The following is a 16762-nucleotide window of genomic DNA, read 5'->3' on the forward strand; positions in this document are numbered from 1 at the left end:
ATCTGTTGGAGAACTGCAGTCTACAAACCTGGCTGCCACTGACTACACTTCCCAACTCACACGTCCATTGTCATGTTCACAGTCACCAGACTTCTAATCATGCACACTTGTCTCACATCCACTACTATATAAAGAACTCAAAAACACTCACTCACTGCGAAGTAATACTCAGTGTATCATTGTCTGACTTACCATGCCTTTATCTCTGTTCTAGCTATTCTGGTTTTGACTTTTTTTTATCTGGTTCCATGAGTTCTGTCTTTGCCTACTTCATGTTGTTTGCTGATTGCCTGAATCTCCACCTGTTTTTGACCTTGATCTTGCTTCAAGTTTTGAATTGTTTGCCTGATCTTAATAAACCTAACTGCAAATGTCTCTGCTGCCTGACACTCAAAAGAAAAAAAAGTGCTCAAAAGAAAAAAGGAAAGAATAAACAGCCGTTTTGAGTCGTACCAGGCCTGCTTACCATTTCCTCATTTCACTCCTAACCCACAAGAGTGTGACAGGTATGTTAGCTGCTTTGTTAACAGTGTATCAGACATGATGTTTGGGGAGGGGTGGTCACAGTGGGGACCAAGTTGGAAAGGTTAATTCACAGTGTGACGTAGTGATTCTAGCTATGCACGTTACCTTAAATCACACTTCACAGAACAGTACAAAAAAAAACAAACAAAAAAATGCACTCTTACAATTGCAAAAATGTTTTTCTTTTTAATTTAACCCAAAGTGGGGCTTGTTTCTTTTTCCACTATCCCTTGCTTATTCAAAGCATGTCAAAGTACACAACAAATAAAACAGCCAAAAATAAATCATCTCATGAAATAAATTACCATATAAATCAGCATCAATATATCACAGTCGTCCTTCAAAAGAGGGAGAAGAATACACAAGTCTACCAATCATCAATAGTAAATCAATAGATATCATAACTACAGCTGTAAATATTCCGACATAGTACTTGTCAATGCATCAAGTCTCTGTAATTTCAAAGTCCATAACTGAAGCAACCCAAACATAACACATCAACTCATATTGCATTAACTTATAACACATCAACCCATGGTTCCTTCAACAGTTCAGATGACTCTTTTGAATGTTCATTTTCTTAATCAGAAGGTCCGGCCAAGACAACACGAAACTCACTCAAAGTTACAGCATCCCAATCCTGTGTAGTTCAAACACAGCTGATTAACGAGTGCTGTAGTGAACATCCGAACACTCGCCCACTGTGCAGCCAGCGAAACTCCTGTAACACCGTAATCTTCAGTCTCGTCGTTTCATTGTCAGTGGCTTTACTTCAGAGCGCTTACTGTCTAACGATTCAGCTTTCATACGGCCCAGACACCACAAGGAAAGGAGCAGCTTGCATGAATTGTAGAAATCCAAGCACTCCTCCACAGCGCAGGGAACGAACCTTTCATAACACGGTAATCTCTAGGCTTGTCATTTCTTTTTTTTTTTCACATTTTAAGCATCTACAGACTCCAGGCAGTTCAAACTTGTCCAAATTCTTACTCTTGATACAGAAAATGAAAACTCTTACACGCGGATCAGCGGACACAACTCTCACTCACGTACACACACTTGTGTCTAAATGGATTTTATCTCCTCCATTTCCTTCGGCTTACTGACTCCTCCCACTTGATGGATTCATTTTGGGCTCTGTAGTTCATTTCCGTCACAACAGCATGATAGGAGCTTTCTTCCTTTCTTCCTTATGTAGGTGGGTAGCAAGGATGGGGCTAAGTGTAGGCTAAGTCTAAATAGGCTAAGTGTAATTAGTCTTTCAAGATGGAACAGACAAGTTGCTTGATGCATTCATGATATTCTTATATTCATGACTTTTTAACAAGTATATACATAGATTTATAACTAAAACATGCTATATGTCCTAATTCCTATATATTTTTTTTCTTTAAGGCCAAATGGTATGGTCCATTCTAAAAGGAATGAGGCGTTCCTATCATGATGCTAATTTACTGTACTGTAATCTACACCAGTCTTATGCAAATATGCAGATAATCCCCACCCCATAAAAACTACACACATCTTGTACACTTTTAACCACGGGGGACATACTTCCACACAAACTTCTGTTACACACACTTTCAACCATGCACCACCCCCCCACCCCCCCAGCCCAATACTGACCCAGACCATACATTTATATTAAAAGCTCTTAGTCTAAGGTCTCACTGAATCTATATGTGTAAAGCTGATCTAAACACTGAGTAAAGGTTAATGTAGAAAGATGAATACACTCAAATTTACAGTACATGTATTATTAGATATGATTTTACTCATTTGATCCACTTGTCTTAACCATCTATTAAAATGAGCAGGCTGAGTTTTACATAAACAAGAACAGCAATCACCTGTTGGTATGCAGTGGATGAGTCCCATCAGCACTAAAAATAGGGAGAGAAACAGAAGAAATGACAGATGAAGTATACAATAAAGCTTGGGGGGCTTGCTGTTGTAAGAAAATAATCCAACAATGGGGTGGTCTGATGTGGCTCAGTGTGAAGTGGATTTACTTTTACCATTCCAAAGTTGATTATTTTCCAATAACAGCATATCCTGAAGTGTTTTATTCCTCTTATACCACAGCAATTTGCCAACAATTACAATGTTTTAAATTATTAATGAACATGTCATACTTTTTACCATTTATGTTCATGTTTAATGTTGTGTGACAATCACAAGACACAAACCACAAGTTAGTTCTTTTTGTCACTAGTGTCATAGCAACAGTCAGTCATTTCCTTTTTACAAGCATCTGTTTTCACAACTGAAGTTACAAAAAATATAGAGGCAAAAAATGTTGTCATGTTACTGTGAAACCTCAAAGGACAATTTGTCTTAATCTACATTCCTTTCCAAATCTAGTGGAATAAAGGCTTTCCCATGATGGAAAAATTACTGACCATTACAAAGCACTGACACTCGAGACTCCATAAATATTCCATAAATGTTAAATAAACGTTCCATAAATGTTAATAATCGTCTTCTTACAGAAAACATCACCATAACAACCATTATGAAATTGTCTGTTAAATTACACGATTTTGTCCACTACACAAGTCCCTGTACAAGTCACTTTATAAAGAAATGATAAAGTGTGACAACAGTAATATAAACCTGTACTTTGTCTTGAAACAAACACTACTGTCAGAGCTGCTGTTAGAGAAAATTAGTCAACACCTTCTAACCAATCAGAACTGAGAATTCACCAGCGTGGTAGTATAATATGAATTGTTAGTTATCACACTCTATTTGCTATATAAATCTCAAATAGATTTATTCAAAGCAGCATCCATTCTGTTCTGTTATTGAACACAGTGCCATGTCTCTATGAATATAAACATCTTATATTTAGAAACTGAGTCAATTGATTTCCTGTCTGCTTGGCACAGTCTCCTGCCAGACGCTAGGTTTTATAGTATATCTACAAGAGCAACATTCTCCACTTTCAAACATTAGAGTACAGAAAATATCACCAAAATATTGAATAAACTATAAAATGTAAAATCTTAAATAAATGCTGACTTCCAATAGATAACTGCAGTTAAAATCATAAACTCAGCTTTAATGTTCTGGACATATGTGAGACACCAGCATGCAATTGCAGATTTAATACAGTGACTAATTAATATTTTACTCAGAAAATAAATTGGGTGGAATTTAAACATACCACAAAAAGCAGAATTCACTGTTTACTCTAAATTCAGCATCAAATCAGAACTACAGACAAATGAAATAATCACACAGACACAGGACTCTCAGCCTGTTAATTAGAAACTTAATTCAGCACCCCTCACTGCCATGAAGACATACAGAGAACATTTACTCACAGAGCATCACATGGAGTGGACGGAGCTCCATCCTGTCCTACTGATGACTGACTGAATGAATGAGCAGTGTCTGTATTAAAGCCTCAACACTTCCTGTGTTTCTAAAGACCAATCACACTTGTGTGTGTGTGTGTGTGTGTGAGAGAGAGAGAGAGACAGAGAGAGAGAGAGAAAGAGAGAGAGGTAATGCAGGTTGAAATTCATACATTAGTTATATTATAGTTACATACGTTATTAGGATTCACTACAAGCAGCAAAAATGTTTTCACCACTCATAGTGGGCATTATGTGCATTATAGTAGTGATGTAAAAAGTTTCTCCCCACATGGCTGAATATACAATGGATATAAAAAGTCTAGACAGCCCTGTTAATATTGAATTTAAAAAAAAAAAACATAAATCATGTCATATTTATTTCAACCTTTAATATGATATAGCAACCAAGAGTGCACACTCATACAATGGAGCATGTGACTGTGCTCAGAATGAACCAATCACATTCAAACTCGTGTTTAAAAAGTAATTATTATACACCTGTCATCAATGAAGTGATTCTGATTAACCCCAAATAAAGATCAGCTGTTTATGTTGAATTTTCTTGACAGGTTCTTGGTTTCATCTGATTGCTGAAGCCATGGTCCACAAAGAGCTTACAAACCATGTATGGGATCTCATGGTTAAAAGGTCTATCAGGAGAGGGGTACAAAAGAATTTCCACAACATTAGATGTACCATGGAACACTGTGAAGGCCATCATCAACAGGTGGAGACAATGGGGCACCACAGTGACATTTGTAACAGGACATCCTTCCAAAATTGTTGAAAGAATAAGATGAAAACTTATCAGGGAGGCTACAAAGAGACCTACAGCAACATTAAAGGATCTGCAGGAATATCTGGCAAGTACTGGTCACTCCATGTATGCGACAACAATATCTTTTATTCTGCACATATCTGGGCTATAGAGTAGGATGGCTAGACAGAAGCCCTTTCTCATGAAAAAAAAAAACAAAACATCCAAGCCTGCCTAAATCACCCCAAATCATGTGGCAAAATGTGTTATGGTCAGATGAGAAAGACCAAGGTAGAAATTTTTGGACATAATTATGAAAAAAGGAAGCTTATCACCCAAAGAACACTATACCCACAGTGATGCATGGTGGTAGCAGCATCATGCTATGGGGCTGCTTCTCTTCAGCTGATACTGACGCTCTAGTCAAGATAGATGGAATCATGGATAGTTCTATTTTGGCACAAAACCTGCAGGACTCTGTTAGACAGCTGAGGATGAAAAAAAAATCACCTTCCAGTATGATATTGACTCAAAGCACAAATCCAAGTCAACAAAGTACAAGCTTCAGAAGAAGAAGCTCAGTGTTTTGGAATGGCCCACTCAGAGCCCAGATCTAAATCCTATCGAAAACCTGAGGAATAACTCGAAGAAGGCTGTGCACAGGAGATCCACTTGCAATTTGATAGATCTGGAGCATTTTTTGCACGGGAGAGTGGAATAAAATTGACAGATCAAGATGTGCTAAGTTGGTAGACTCTTACCCAAAAACACTGAGTGCTGTATTACAAGTAAAAGGTGCTTTAACCAAGTATTAGTAAAGGGATGTGCACACTTTTGCAACCAGAATATGTTTTTCTTTCCCCTTAGAACCCCCACCCCCAATAATAAAAAAAAAAAACTTTATTTGTTTTTCACTTGAATTTTGTTGGTTTCTATATCACATTAAAGTTGGGAAAAGATCTAACATGATTTATCTTGGTTTCATTTTTATCTTGGTATCATTTTTTGTATCACCTGCAGTTTTAACAGGAGTGTAAAGACTTTTTATGTCCTCTGTAGTGGGAGTCTTAAAACCATATGTTTCAAAGAGGACGTGCAGAGAGTCAGATAGAGAAAGAGAGAGCTGTTGTGGTTTCTGTATGTGGTGGTAAAAAGTCACCAATAATAGCAATGACCAGCATGTAAGCAGTTAGTGAACGTGGTGTGCTTTTTTTTTCCCTTTAGGTGTGAACAGTTCATCATTTTTACTGTTAGAGCTGTTGCACAGCTCATCCACCCTGTATTAACCATGCAATAACGCAACATTTTTTACATTCCTTCACAATGTATTTTTTTTTCCATATATATTCTTTTTCTTATGGACAAATTCTACTGACAGTCACTTTATCACCTGGACTACAGTTACTTTACTTTTGTTGCTACTTAGAATTTTATTTTTATCATATTTTATTTTTATTTACTTACTGTAATGGGTACTACAATCTGTGCATTTTCTGTGTCCTTGCATTTTTGTTGTTTATTGTACTGCTGCAACGAAACAATTTTCCTCAGGGATAAAGACAAAAAAAATAATGTGAGAAGCTGTAATGTGCAAAGCTGATGAGACAGGACACAAGTGAGTAAACTCAGCATGCTCTTTATTAAGGGCAAACCAATCATCTTCATCATATTTCCAAGCAGAGGTCAAGGTTCAGGAAGGCAATATCAAAGTAGGCAGATCCATAATCCAAATGAAAAGTGTGGATTTACACAGGAACATGGAAATATGGCTCCAGAAACAGAAACAAATGCACAGCAGCACTCACTGCAGGACACACGCTGCTGTGCACTGAGGGGGAATGTGTGACGGTTCCACAGATTCCTGTTGCTGCTGAAGGTCGCAGTGGCACTGAACCTCCAATGAGTCTCAGGATTTTTTTCTTTTTGTGTTCTAATTACTTTAAATTTTAATAGACTAGCAAATATAATATAATGGCAAATAAAATAGCACTGTACTTAAAGTTTTTATGTTATTGGGCTTCAGTTTCTGTTTAAATCTACTGTTACGACGCAGTCTAGGGTTGGGTCATACAGTGTTAGTAGCACAGGGTTGTGTTAGCTGGAGGGCAGTATGAGGTGTTGTTGGGAACACACACAAAGGACACACCAGATATATACAAAACGTGGAATATTATGCAAGATATATACAAGTGCTGTACAAGCAACAACCGGGTAGAGCTTCAGGGTGGAATAGTTAGTTAGTTAGTGTAGTTGAGATCAAAATGAAGGCCGAGTTCAAAGATGGGTGTAGTCCGAGTACTCGCCGAGTACTCATGGGTCGTAACATGTACGTAAACATTCCATACACGCTGATTGTGTGATGTGTGATTTTGACTTCTGATTCCAATTCTGATTTTGCACCGTGGCTGGTGTGATCCCATCGCAAGAGTTGAAATATTTGAAATTTACTTGGCACATGTTGACTATATTACTTTAGAGTACACTGACCATATTGCATCAGTAACAGCTGTGTATATCTGAACTCTCTCTTATAATTTGAGTGCATCATATGCTACACTTCTTATGTGGACTTAAATAGTTTGATGTTTCATTTAAACATTTTTGTTCGTATCTGTGGATATGCCTCTTCATCTTCACTGTCTTCACTTTGCCCTTGTAACCCCTCTCGGTTCGTGCTTTCTATCCTCTCAATAAAGACCACAGGAAAACAGTTTTGTTGAGCACACTCACGTTAGCGTTTACTGTGAGCTGGGGAAAATCTGGAAAAGACATGGGAAGTACCAAACAGACAATAAATACAGCTAATCCGGTCACAAAACATCCTTCTCAACAGCTCGACTGAACTGACAACTTAATCAATAAACACTTTTTGTTACATATGAGTATGACTCAATCTCTTTTTTTTCTTTTGTACACATAGAGAACACAAAACTGCATGAAAAAGTAATACATCATACCTGGAAAAGACATGGGAAGTACCAAACAGACAATAAATACTACTAATCCGGTCACAAAACTGTCGAAAAATAATACACATAAGGATAAATCAAACGAATATACAAAATGAAAAAAAAAAAAAAAACAGAGCAGACGCCATTAGCACATGGTGTGCACAACTACCTGTAAAACACATAAAACTCTGCTACACACTGCTTTACCCTCCTTAACACAATAATACAGAGTAAAGTTATCTTAAACACATTTCTAGACAAATACAACTGACTTTAGACAAAAATAAAACAATGTCTCCCGACATTTTTTTTTTTTGACCGATTGACCAGAGACATTTTCACCTACCATCCTTCTCAACAGCTCGAGTGAACTGAGGAGATGGCTGACTTCACACGTTCCCTATCGACACTACACTTGTACTGCGTTGCTAGACGCTATGGGGAAAACTCCTTTTTTCTCTGATGACTGAAGCCTTTACAATCACGCAGTGAAACTGCACGGCCATTGGTTCGTGCAGTGCAATAAAGCGTGCAGTTCAGCAGTGGAACTGCACACGCCTATGGCGAGGAAGCCCGCCAGGATGAGTCGAGCCATCTGGCTATATAAACAGGCATAGCGCCATAGGATCTCAGATCAATTCTCCTTCAGCGATGAAGATTTTCTCTCCGCTGAGCTACGAGACTAATGCGGCCTTTAAGGAACCCTTCAAGCTACGAATGCGACGGCTCAGGCCATAGGGAGGTCTGTGGCCAATCTAGTGGTCTTGGAGCGCCACTTATGTCTGAACCTGACTGAGATTAAAGAGAGATCCTTTCTGGATTCTCCGGTTTCTCCCACGGGGCTGTTTGGACCCCGACACTTCTTGCCGAAGCGCTCAAGCTCTGCGAGCACCACCAGTCGCCCCAAGCCTGTTCCAACGCAGCAGTTGGCTAGATCTGTGCCTGCGCCTGCTCAGCCTACCCAAAAGCCTGACCCTCCGCAGCGCTCCTGCTCGGCCAGACGCCACTCATTTTTGAGACGCTAAGGACCCCGGCCCAAGCTGACAGTGGATCCTGCGCCTCGGGCGTCATCCTGATATGCCAGACAGGAAGAGGAGGGGACAAAGTCTCGCCATCGCCGGACCACCCCCCAAGCTAGCTCTGTTATGTCCCCGAGCACCCCGTTCGGTTCCGGGTGCTGGTGGCAATGTGTTTGTAAATGCTGTTGTGGACACCAGGCCCGTTCTAGTAGCGCCTCCACAAGCAGCCGTTGTTCTAACAAAAATAAAACACAAACATTTTCAAAAAGAGAGCAAAATTCCTCTTCCACTTATAACGAGTGTCAAGCTCCCTCAGAACGATCCGCCACTCGAACCAATCCAACCCCTCGCCACACGGGCAGAGGCTTGGCAGGCCATCCCCGGTGTGTCAGATTGGGTTTTGGGGATTATAAAGCAGGGGTACTCACTCCAGTTCGCTCGAAGACCCCCGCGATTCAGCGGTGTGGTTCCCACCTTAGTACAGGGCAGGGACGCTCACGTTCTACGCTCCGAGGTGATGGTTCTGCTGGCGAAGGGAGCCATAGAAACGGTTCCGCCAGCACAGAGCGAGTTGGGTTTTTACAGCAGCTACTTCCTCGTCCTCAAAAAGGATGGCGGCCGTCGGCCCATCCTCGATCTCAGACGCCTGAATCGCGCGCTCATGAAGCGGCCGTTCAGGATGATTACCTTGAATCAGATTCTCTCGCAAATACCCCCAGGGGACTGGTTCTTTTCTCTGGACCTGAAAGACGCATACTTTCACATCCAGATAGCCCCCCATCACAGACGATTCTTGAGATTCGCCTTCGAGGGAGTGGCTTATCAATACACGGTCCTGCCCTTCGGACTGTCTCTGGCTCCTTGTACTTTTACGAAGTGCACAGATGCGGCTCTTTCTCCTCTGAGACAGAAAGGAATCCGCATTCTGAATTACCTCGACGACTGGCTCATTTTAGCCCAGTCAGAGGCCGAGCTAGTGTCTCACAGATCCCTCCTTCTCAGCCACTTGGAGTGCCTGGGACTCAGGATCAATTTCGCCAAGAGCTCACTGTCCCCCAGCCAATGAATTTCGTTCCTGGGGGCAGTTTTCGACTCAGTCCACATGAGGGCTGTAGTCGCACCAGAACGTGCGCTAGTCATACAGCAGCTCGCGACCTCCTTCAAAATTGGAGCTATTCGCCCCCTGAAGATGTTCCAAAGGATGCTAGGCCTCATGGCCTCCGCATCCCCAGTACTACAGCTGGGCCTGCTCCTGCATAGGTTCAACCCCAATGGTTCAAGCAGGGCATAACCATGGGCATTGTCCACAGAAGGAAGGTTGTCTCGACAGATGCTTCCAGCGTGGGTTGGGGAGCTCTGTGCGAGGGCAAACCGGCCTTCGGCTCCTGGTCGGTTGCAGAGGGTCGGTTACACATCAACTGCCTCGAGATGGCGGCAGTATGTCGAGCTCTTCAGACCTTCTTGCCGGACCTGAGGGGGCACCACGTGCTAGTCCGCTCGGACAGCATGACAGTGGTCGCCTATATAAATCGCCAAGGCGGGCTCTCCTCAAAACGCCTTTTCGAGATGGCAAAACGTCTCTTGGAGTGGGCACAGCTCAACCTGCAGTCGTTGAGGGCAGCACACGTCCCTGGCGTGCTGAACCGGGGAGCAGACATGCTATCTCGGAGCAACGTCCCCTCACGGGAGTGGATGCTCCACCCGCAGACGATTCAGAAAATCTGGGATTTGGCAGGGCAGAGGTCGATCTCTTCGCCTCAGAAGACAACTCTCACTGCACAATGTATTTTTCAAAGAGCGAGGATGCATTGGCCCACGATTGGCCCAACCTCCTCCTGTATGCTTTCCCCCCGATCGCTTTGATCCCTCAGGTAGTCAGGCGAATCAGGGACCACAAACACAGAGTCCTCCTATTTGCTCCGCTCTGGAGGAACCAGCCTTGGTTCTCGGAGCTCTCTCAGCTGCTTACGGCAGCCCCATGGCCCATTCCCCTGAGACGGGACCTCCTCTCTCAGGCGAACAGGACAATTTGGCACCCCCAACCTGAGTTATGGGCGTTGCATCTTTGGGCCCTCGACGGGAATCAGTAGATCTCCCTGAAAGTGTCCTGAACACTATTTCACAGGCTAGAGCTCCGTCTGCAAGACGCCTCTATGCCCTTAAGTGGTCAGTCTTCTCTGCCTGGTGCGCAGCCCGTGGCGAAGACGCTATTGCTTGCGACATATCGGTGATATTGTCTTTTCTACAGGAGCTGTTGGACAAGGGCCGCTCCCCGTCCACGCTCAAGGTTTACGTGGCAGCTATAGCAGCTTTCGATGCTCCTATAGCAGGACAGTCTGTGGGCCGGAACAACCTAGTTGTTCATTTCCTGAGGGGTTCCAGGAGGCTTAATGCTCCCCGGCCCCCCACCGTCCCTGCGTGGGACCTGCCCACAGTCCTGTGGGCCCTCAAGGGGTCCCCATTTGAGCCACTACAGTCTGTGAACTTAAAGATCCTATCGTTAAAAACCGCCTTGCTACTGGCGTTAGCATCGGTCAAGCGAGTAGGTGACTTGCAGGCGCTCTCGGTGAGCCCTGCCTGCCTCGAATTTGGGCCTAACGACTCCAAGGTCGTCCTAAAGCCGAGGCGGGGTTACGTTCCTAAGGTGCTCTACACCCCGTTTAGAGCACAGGTTATCTCTCTCTCGGCGCTTCATCCATCGGAGGAAGACCCAGAGTTGAACCTTGTCTGCCCTGTCAGGGCGTTGAGAATTTACATCGAGCGTTCCGCTCCATTTAGGCAGTCAGAACAGCTCTTTGTGTGCTTTGGCGGCTGCACCAAGGGGTCTCCGGTCACAAAGCAGAGAATTTCTCGATGGCTAGTTGACGCTATTGCGCTAGCATACTCCTCCCTGGGCCTCCCGAGCCCCATAGGAGTGAGAGCCCATTCCACTCGGGGCGTGGCCTCGTCGTGGGCATGGTCTAGCGGGGTGTCCATGGCAGACATTTGTGCGGCGGCCGGCTGGGTCTCGCCGTCCACATTCACCAGGTTTTATAGCCTGGATGTTCCAGCCTTGCAGGCTCGGATCCTATCTGCCTGAGAGACACACGCCGGTTAGGACAGGCGGATTCCTTGTGCGTTTTTGGCCCTTTTGGGAGTGCTGAAATGGCACAGTATTATTTCGAACAATTATCCTAAGCTGGGTTGACCTCAGCCCTTACGCCTCTCGGGGGGTGCACCCTGTTTATGCTAGTCCCTCTGAGCCTTATTCACTCAAGGCCGATTCATGGCAGTCATTCCACGTTCTTGGCACGGCGTGATTGTATTGGTTCCCCATAGCGTCTAGCGATGCAGTACGAGTGTAGTATCGAAAGGGAACGTACTCGGTTACTTACGTAACCTCGGTTCCCTGAGATACGGGAACGAGTACTGCGTTGCAGGCCGTGTCAGGACGTTGCACAACTCAGTCGCTTCAGTCGATTTGATCTGAGATCCTATGGCACTATGCCCGCTTATATAGCCAGATGGCTCCGCCCATTCTGGCGGGCCTCCTTGCCATAGGCGCGTGCAGTTCTGCTGCCGAGCCATTGGTTCGCTTTATTGCACTGCACGAACCAATGGCCGTGCAGTTTCACTGCGTGATTGTAAAGGCTTCAGTCATCGGAGAAAAGGAGTTTTCCCCATAGCGTCTAGCGACGCAGTACTCGTTCTCGTATCTCAGGGAACCGAGGTTACGTAAGTAACCGAGTACGTTTTTTATGTGGATAGCTGATCATTCTAGTGTGTGTTATGTGTAGCCTCTCGCTGTTCATTTTAGTGTGTTATGTGTAGAATCTAAAATCTACCATTTCTGGATTTGCGTGTTATTTTGGGTCGTTTTTTGTCTGAGGCTAAGAAATGCTAAGACTATACTTTCAGGGATCATTTCTATAGTTTCTAGCTAGGAAATGTGATTTGAAAGTGTTATGTCTCTCTAATCACAATGATGAGTTTTGATGCACTCTTCTGAGCATGAATCAGCTCTAGCCTAATGATTCTTTCATGGGTTTTTAATCATTGATGAATGTTCTCTACTTCTTATGAGGTATGAGTGGAAGAGTACATGGTCAGAGTGACTGGTATTTTATTAGTTCCAAAGAAAAAAGAGCATATAGTGCTTATACAAGTTTTATATTGAAAATATTAGAAATGGTTATGTAGATTTTTAGTTTAATGCTTGTAATTGTGGTCAATAACTTAAGTTTGAGAGTAATTTTTAGGTAGTGTGTTATACTGATTTGCTTGTCTTGTTATTGATGTTTGTCGATGTCATAATATACTAAGTACCACTGTGCCCATATAGTGAGGGTAAGAATTTAGTCCTACTCAGATAGTACTACTAAGTTTCTAAACTATGATGTGTTTTGCAAGTAAAAGGAGTCAGTTTCAGGGCTTTAGGCTGTTGCAGAATAGACCTGTATTTTGTGTACTTGTATAAGCCTACGTGAATGCATACCCATTTTACAGGCACAACCAGCTGGCGCACTTCCTCACCATCTCTGGGGTCTCGTAAGCACCCGAAACAGGACGCCGTGCTGCAACTTCAGTCGCTCCACTATCCAGTCCATTTCTGTTGTGGCCAGCTCATCTCATGCATCTTCTGTTTCTTGGGCCTTTCATGCACCTTAACGGCAGGCAACATCTGAGGTTCCTGAAGCTCATTCCAGCTGTGTCCACAGATTTGGATTTTCAGCCTGGACTGAGCTGCCGAGTGTGCCACCGGCTTCTTGGACCTAACTGTGCAGACAGGCCACAAACAAACGTTTTCTTCCTTTATCACTAAGAAGTCTTTCTGTATGTACTCAACTTCTGGCTCTGAAGCCACCAGGATATGGGACAGCATGTCTGCATTTTGGTTCAGTCTTCCAGGCTTATAATGCACTTCAAAGTTGAACTTGGTGAGCTAGGTCACCCAGCTTTGTTCTACCTCACCCAGATTTGCTGTCTCCAATTACCACAAGGGGTTGTGGTCTGTGATGACAGTGAAGGGAATTTTTCAGTGACTGCCCATTTGAGGCCAAGAAGGTCTAACTTAAAGCCGCTATAATTCATGTCATTTCTCTCGCACCCCTGCAAGCCTCGGCTGGCGAAGGCTATCACACATTCAACCCTTTCTTGTCTTTGGCTCAGGACCGCCCCAAGGCCCAGGTAACTCCCATCCATACTTACAATGAATGGGAGATTAAAGTCGGGATATGCATGTACAGGTGGTGCCATCAGACACTTCCTCAGCCTATCAAATGCTGCTTGGCACTCTTCAATCCACACAAAGTGTTGTGGTAGAGGCTTAATGCCACCCTTTTTTACTTTACCTGTCAGGGCATGCAAGGGCCTCGATAGCTGTGTGAAATGGGAACAAACCGTCGGTAATGAGCAATGATGGAAAGAGTAATGAAAAATCATACTCAAGTAAAAGTACTATTACGTCCCAAAAAATGTAGTGCGAGTAGAGTAAAAGTACGTGTCCTAAATACTACTCAAAGTACGAGTAAAAAGTAGCCCTTTTAAAAGTACTCAAGAGTAATGAGTAGTGAGTATTATGCTGTGAATGTTATTCCACATTATACCCTGCAAATTAAAAGTGTAGCTTACAGTGTCATTCTCTTTCTTATTTTTAACTATATATATATATATATATATATATATATATATATTTCTCCAACAGTTTTATTTTTGACAGGGTTCACACACCTTGGTTACTTCAAACTCAAGGACCTATCAAGGAGTATCCAGGTCCAATACCCAATACACATGTCAAGTGAGAGCAAGGTTACATCGTGTTACCTTGTTAAGATACATTGTTACAGTTTTCATGTGTAAAACACAACTATGCAAAAAAGCATTTTTTTGCATATATTTTTGGCCATATGACAGATCTGATATTCAATTTGTCATATTTCTGTTTTGTATAAAACTGAAGAATATTCAGCATATCCTATACTGTATTCTAAAAATTCTGATATTAACTTTTGCATGGATTTTATTGAAAGGAGCTTAAGATCATGTAACCAGAAGTTTTAAGACATATGAATATGCTTTTAAGTTTTTCTCGCCTCATGGGTTTACATTATCTTAACAAGCAAAGCAATTCAACATTACATTAAATAAAATATTTGGGCAACAGATTATCACAAATGTTTTGTTTATTGAACACAAGATACAGTCACTGAATGAACATATTTGGGTTCGGTGTAAGCACTGAAAACATATCATAGTCCTCCCTATTAGAAGAGAGTTTTTTGCACAACAAGTGTTTGAATTGCGGAGCCAAACCATGTGTACAAATGTACATGGACTCAGGCAAAATTCTTCGCAATTGCACCTCAGAAAATATTTGGCTCTCCAAGTACCACCATAATGACCAACATTAAAATACAGTAGCGTAGTAGGCCTAACTATTCAGCTACAGCTCTGCACAGTTAAAAAACGAGGCAGTTTTATTCCTAATAAGAATATTTATTGTTGTCAGCCACTTTAACATTGTAAAATACACAGTTTGAACATTAGAACTGCACTGTGTTTACACACAGGTGAATAAAAAACTTAAATAATGATTAAATTAAAATGTGTTGTACCTAAAAGTTAAATAAAAACTACTGTACTTCAATGTAAAAAAAAAAAACTCAAATAAAGATGAAATTAAAATGTATTGTGTTTTAACATTAATTTATATTTAATTTAGTGATTCCTCTGCACACCACTAGAGGGAGCCTGAGTACCACTACTGGCACTCGTACCACACTTTGAGATAGATAGATAGATAGATAGCATTTATTGTCATTGTATTTCTACAACGAGATGAATGGAATGACGGGTCACATCTTCCCCCTATAAGGAGAGAAGAGGTCCTTCAAGCAGCCATGCAAGGCGCTAACGTCCTCTCTTATCCGCGATAGAAGAACATTAACAGAACAAAGCAATAAACAAAGTCACAAACACATATGACATCATACAATGGAGCAGTTACGTGAGGGGTCTTTTTTGTTGGTTACAGTACGGGAGGGTGGGGGGGGCAAGAGATTAGAAAAAAGAAGAAAATGTGACACTGAGGCAGTCCTTGACTAGGGCAGAGTATTTACGAAAACAGTGTGTACTAGCCTAATTTGATATGGTGTGCTTTCGGGAGCTGTTGTTATCACAGCTGTGTGTCTTTGGAGTGTCCGGTGCAGATCAGAGTCAAAACAAAGCATATTCTGCGATGAAGGTCCTCTGGGAGAAAGAAAAATTAGCCGGGGAGGAAAATGCACATAATCAAGCAAATCTAAGAACTCAGGAGATCGTACAATTTAGTCGGGCACCTGGTTCTGCATGGCCCCCAACTTTATGTCCCCTTGCAGGGCCGTGAGACCCCTAGTCATCTCCTCCTGGCGCGTGACCATGATTGCGTACTGGGTCGCGTTGGATTTACACAGTTCCGAAAACATATTCGTGATGGTATCCAAGCGTCGGGGGATGTCCACGGATTGTAGATGGTACAGTTCCTCAATCCGTGTCACCTTCTGATGTAATGCCCTCACTTGGTCAGCAACGGCTCCACAATGGTGTGAGATGACAGCTGACAGCTTGGGGGATTCTTTATTGGCTGCCTGCTTTCCAATTTGTCGATAGATCAGGAACATCCCCAGGCCAATCATCAGGACACCTGCTATCAAAAATCCAAATATGTAGACATCTTCGACGTCTTCTAGGGACAGAGGTGCCAGACAGACGATGTTCCACTTGTTCCAAGAGTCCAAAGTGTATCCAGCAGCAAAAGTCCCGTCCGAACATGTCAGCTCTCCCGAACCAGCATTCCTTCGTGAAAGGATCGTATCAATTGCGTTGAGGGACCAGCTTATCAATTCCATAATTTAGGATTCGAGAAGCTTCACCAGCAGAAGGAAAAATAGAGACGAGACGGGAGAGGCACACAGACACAGCAGAGAGAGGAAAAAATGCGACCGCCTCCAGCGAGAGTCAGAGAGAGAAAGAGAGAACCACTTCTTTAAATCAATCTGTTGTATAAAGCGCTATATAAATGAACGTGGCGTGACTGGAGTGCCGATTGCAGAGCTGGTGCAAATTTATCCACATCGCCAACAACTCAACAGCCTTCGAAATCAACATTTCTATGTCAGATGCAGGCTA

The 16762-nt window shown here is 42.7% G+C and overlaps 1 protein-coding gene and 1 non-coding gene across 2 annotated transcripts in view; one reads left to right on the forward strand and one right to left on the reverse strand.

The window, feature by feature from the left end:
- The window catches only part of LOC117597151 (titin-like), a 76657-nt gene extending 67988 nt beyond the window's left edge, over positions 1-8669 (reverse strand). Inside the window, exon 1 of the mRNA XM_053233527.1 lies at positions 8573-8669. Coding sequence (XP_053089502.1) covers positions 8573-8669 — 97 coding nt within the window. The remainder of the gene's footprint in view (positions 1-8572) is intronic.
- A 3829-nt stretch (positions 8670-12498) lies between these two features.
- LOC128318260 (small nucleolar RNA U3) lies at positions 12499-12712 on the forward strand. The gene has a single exon (XR_008301734.1). It is a non-coding gene; the product is annotated as a small nucleolar RNA U3 (small nucleolar RNA).
- Positions 12713-16762: the final 4050 nt, after the last annotated feature.

The sequence above is a fragment of the Pangasianodon hypophthalmus genome, chromosome 4, assembly GCF_027358585.1.
Source record: "Pangasianodon hypophthalmus isolate fPanHyp1 chromosome 4, fPanHyp1.pri, whole genome shotgun sequence".
NCBI lineage: Eukaryota > Metazoa > Chordata > Actinopteri > Siluriformes > Pangasiidae > Pangasianodon > Pangasianodon hypophthalmus.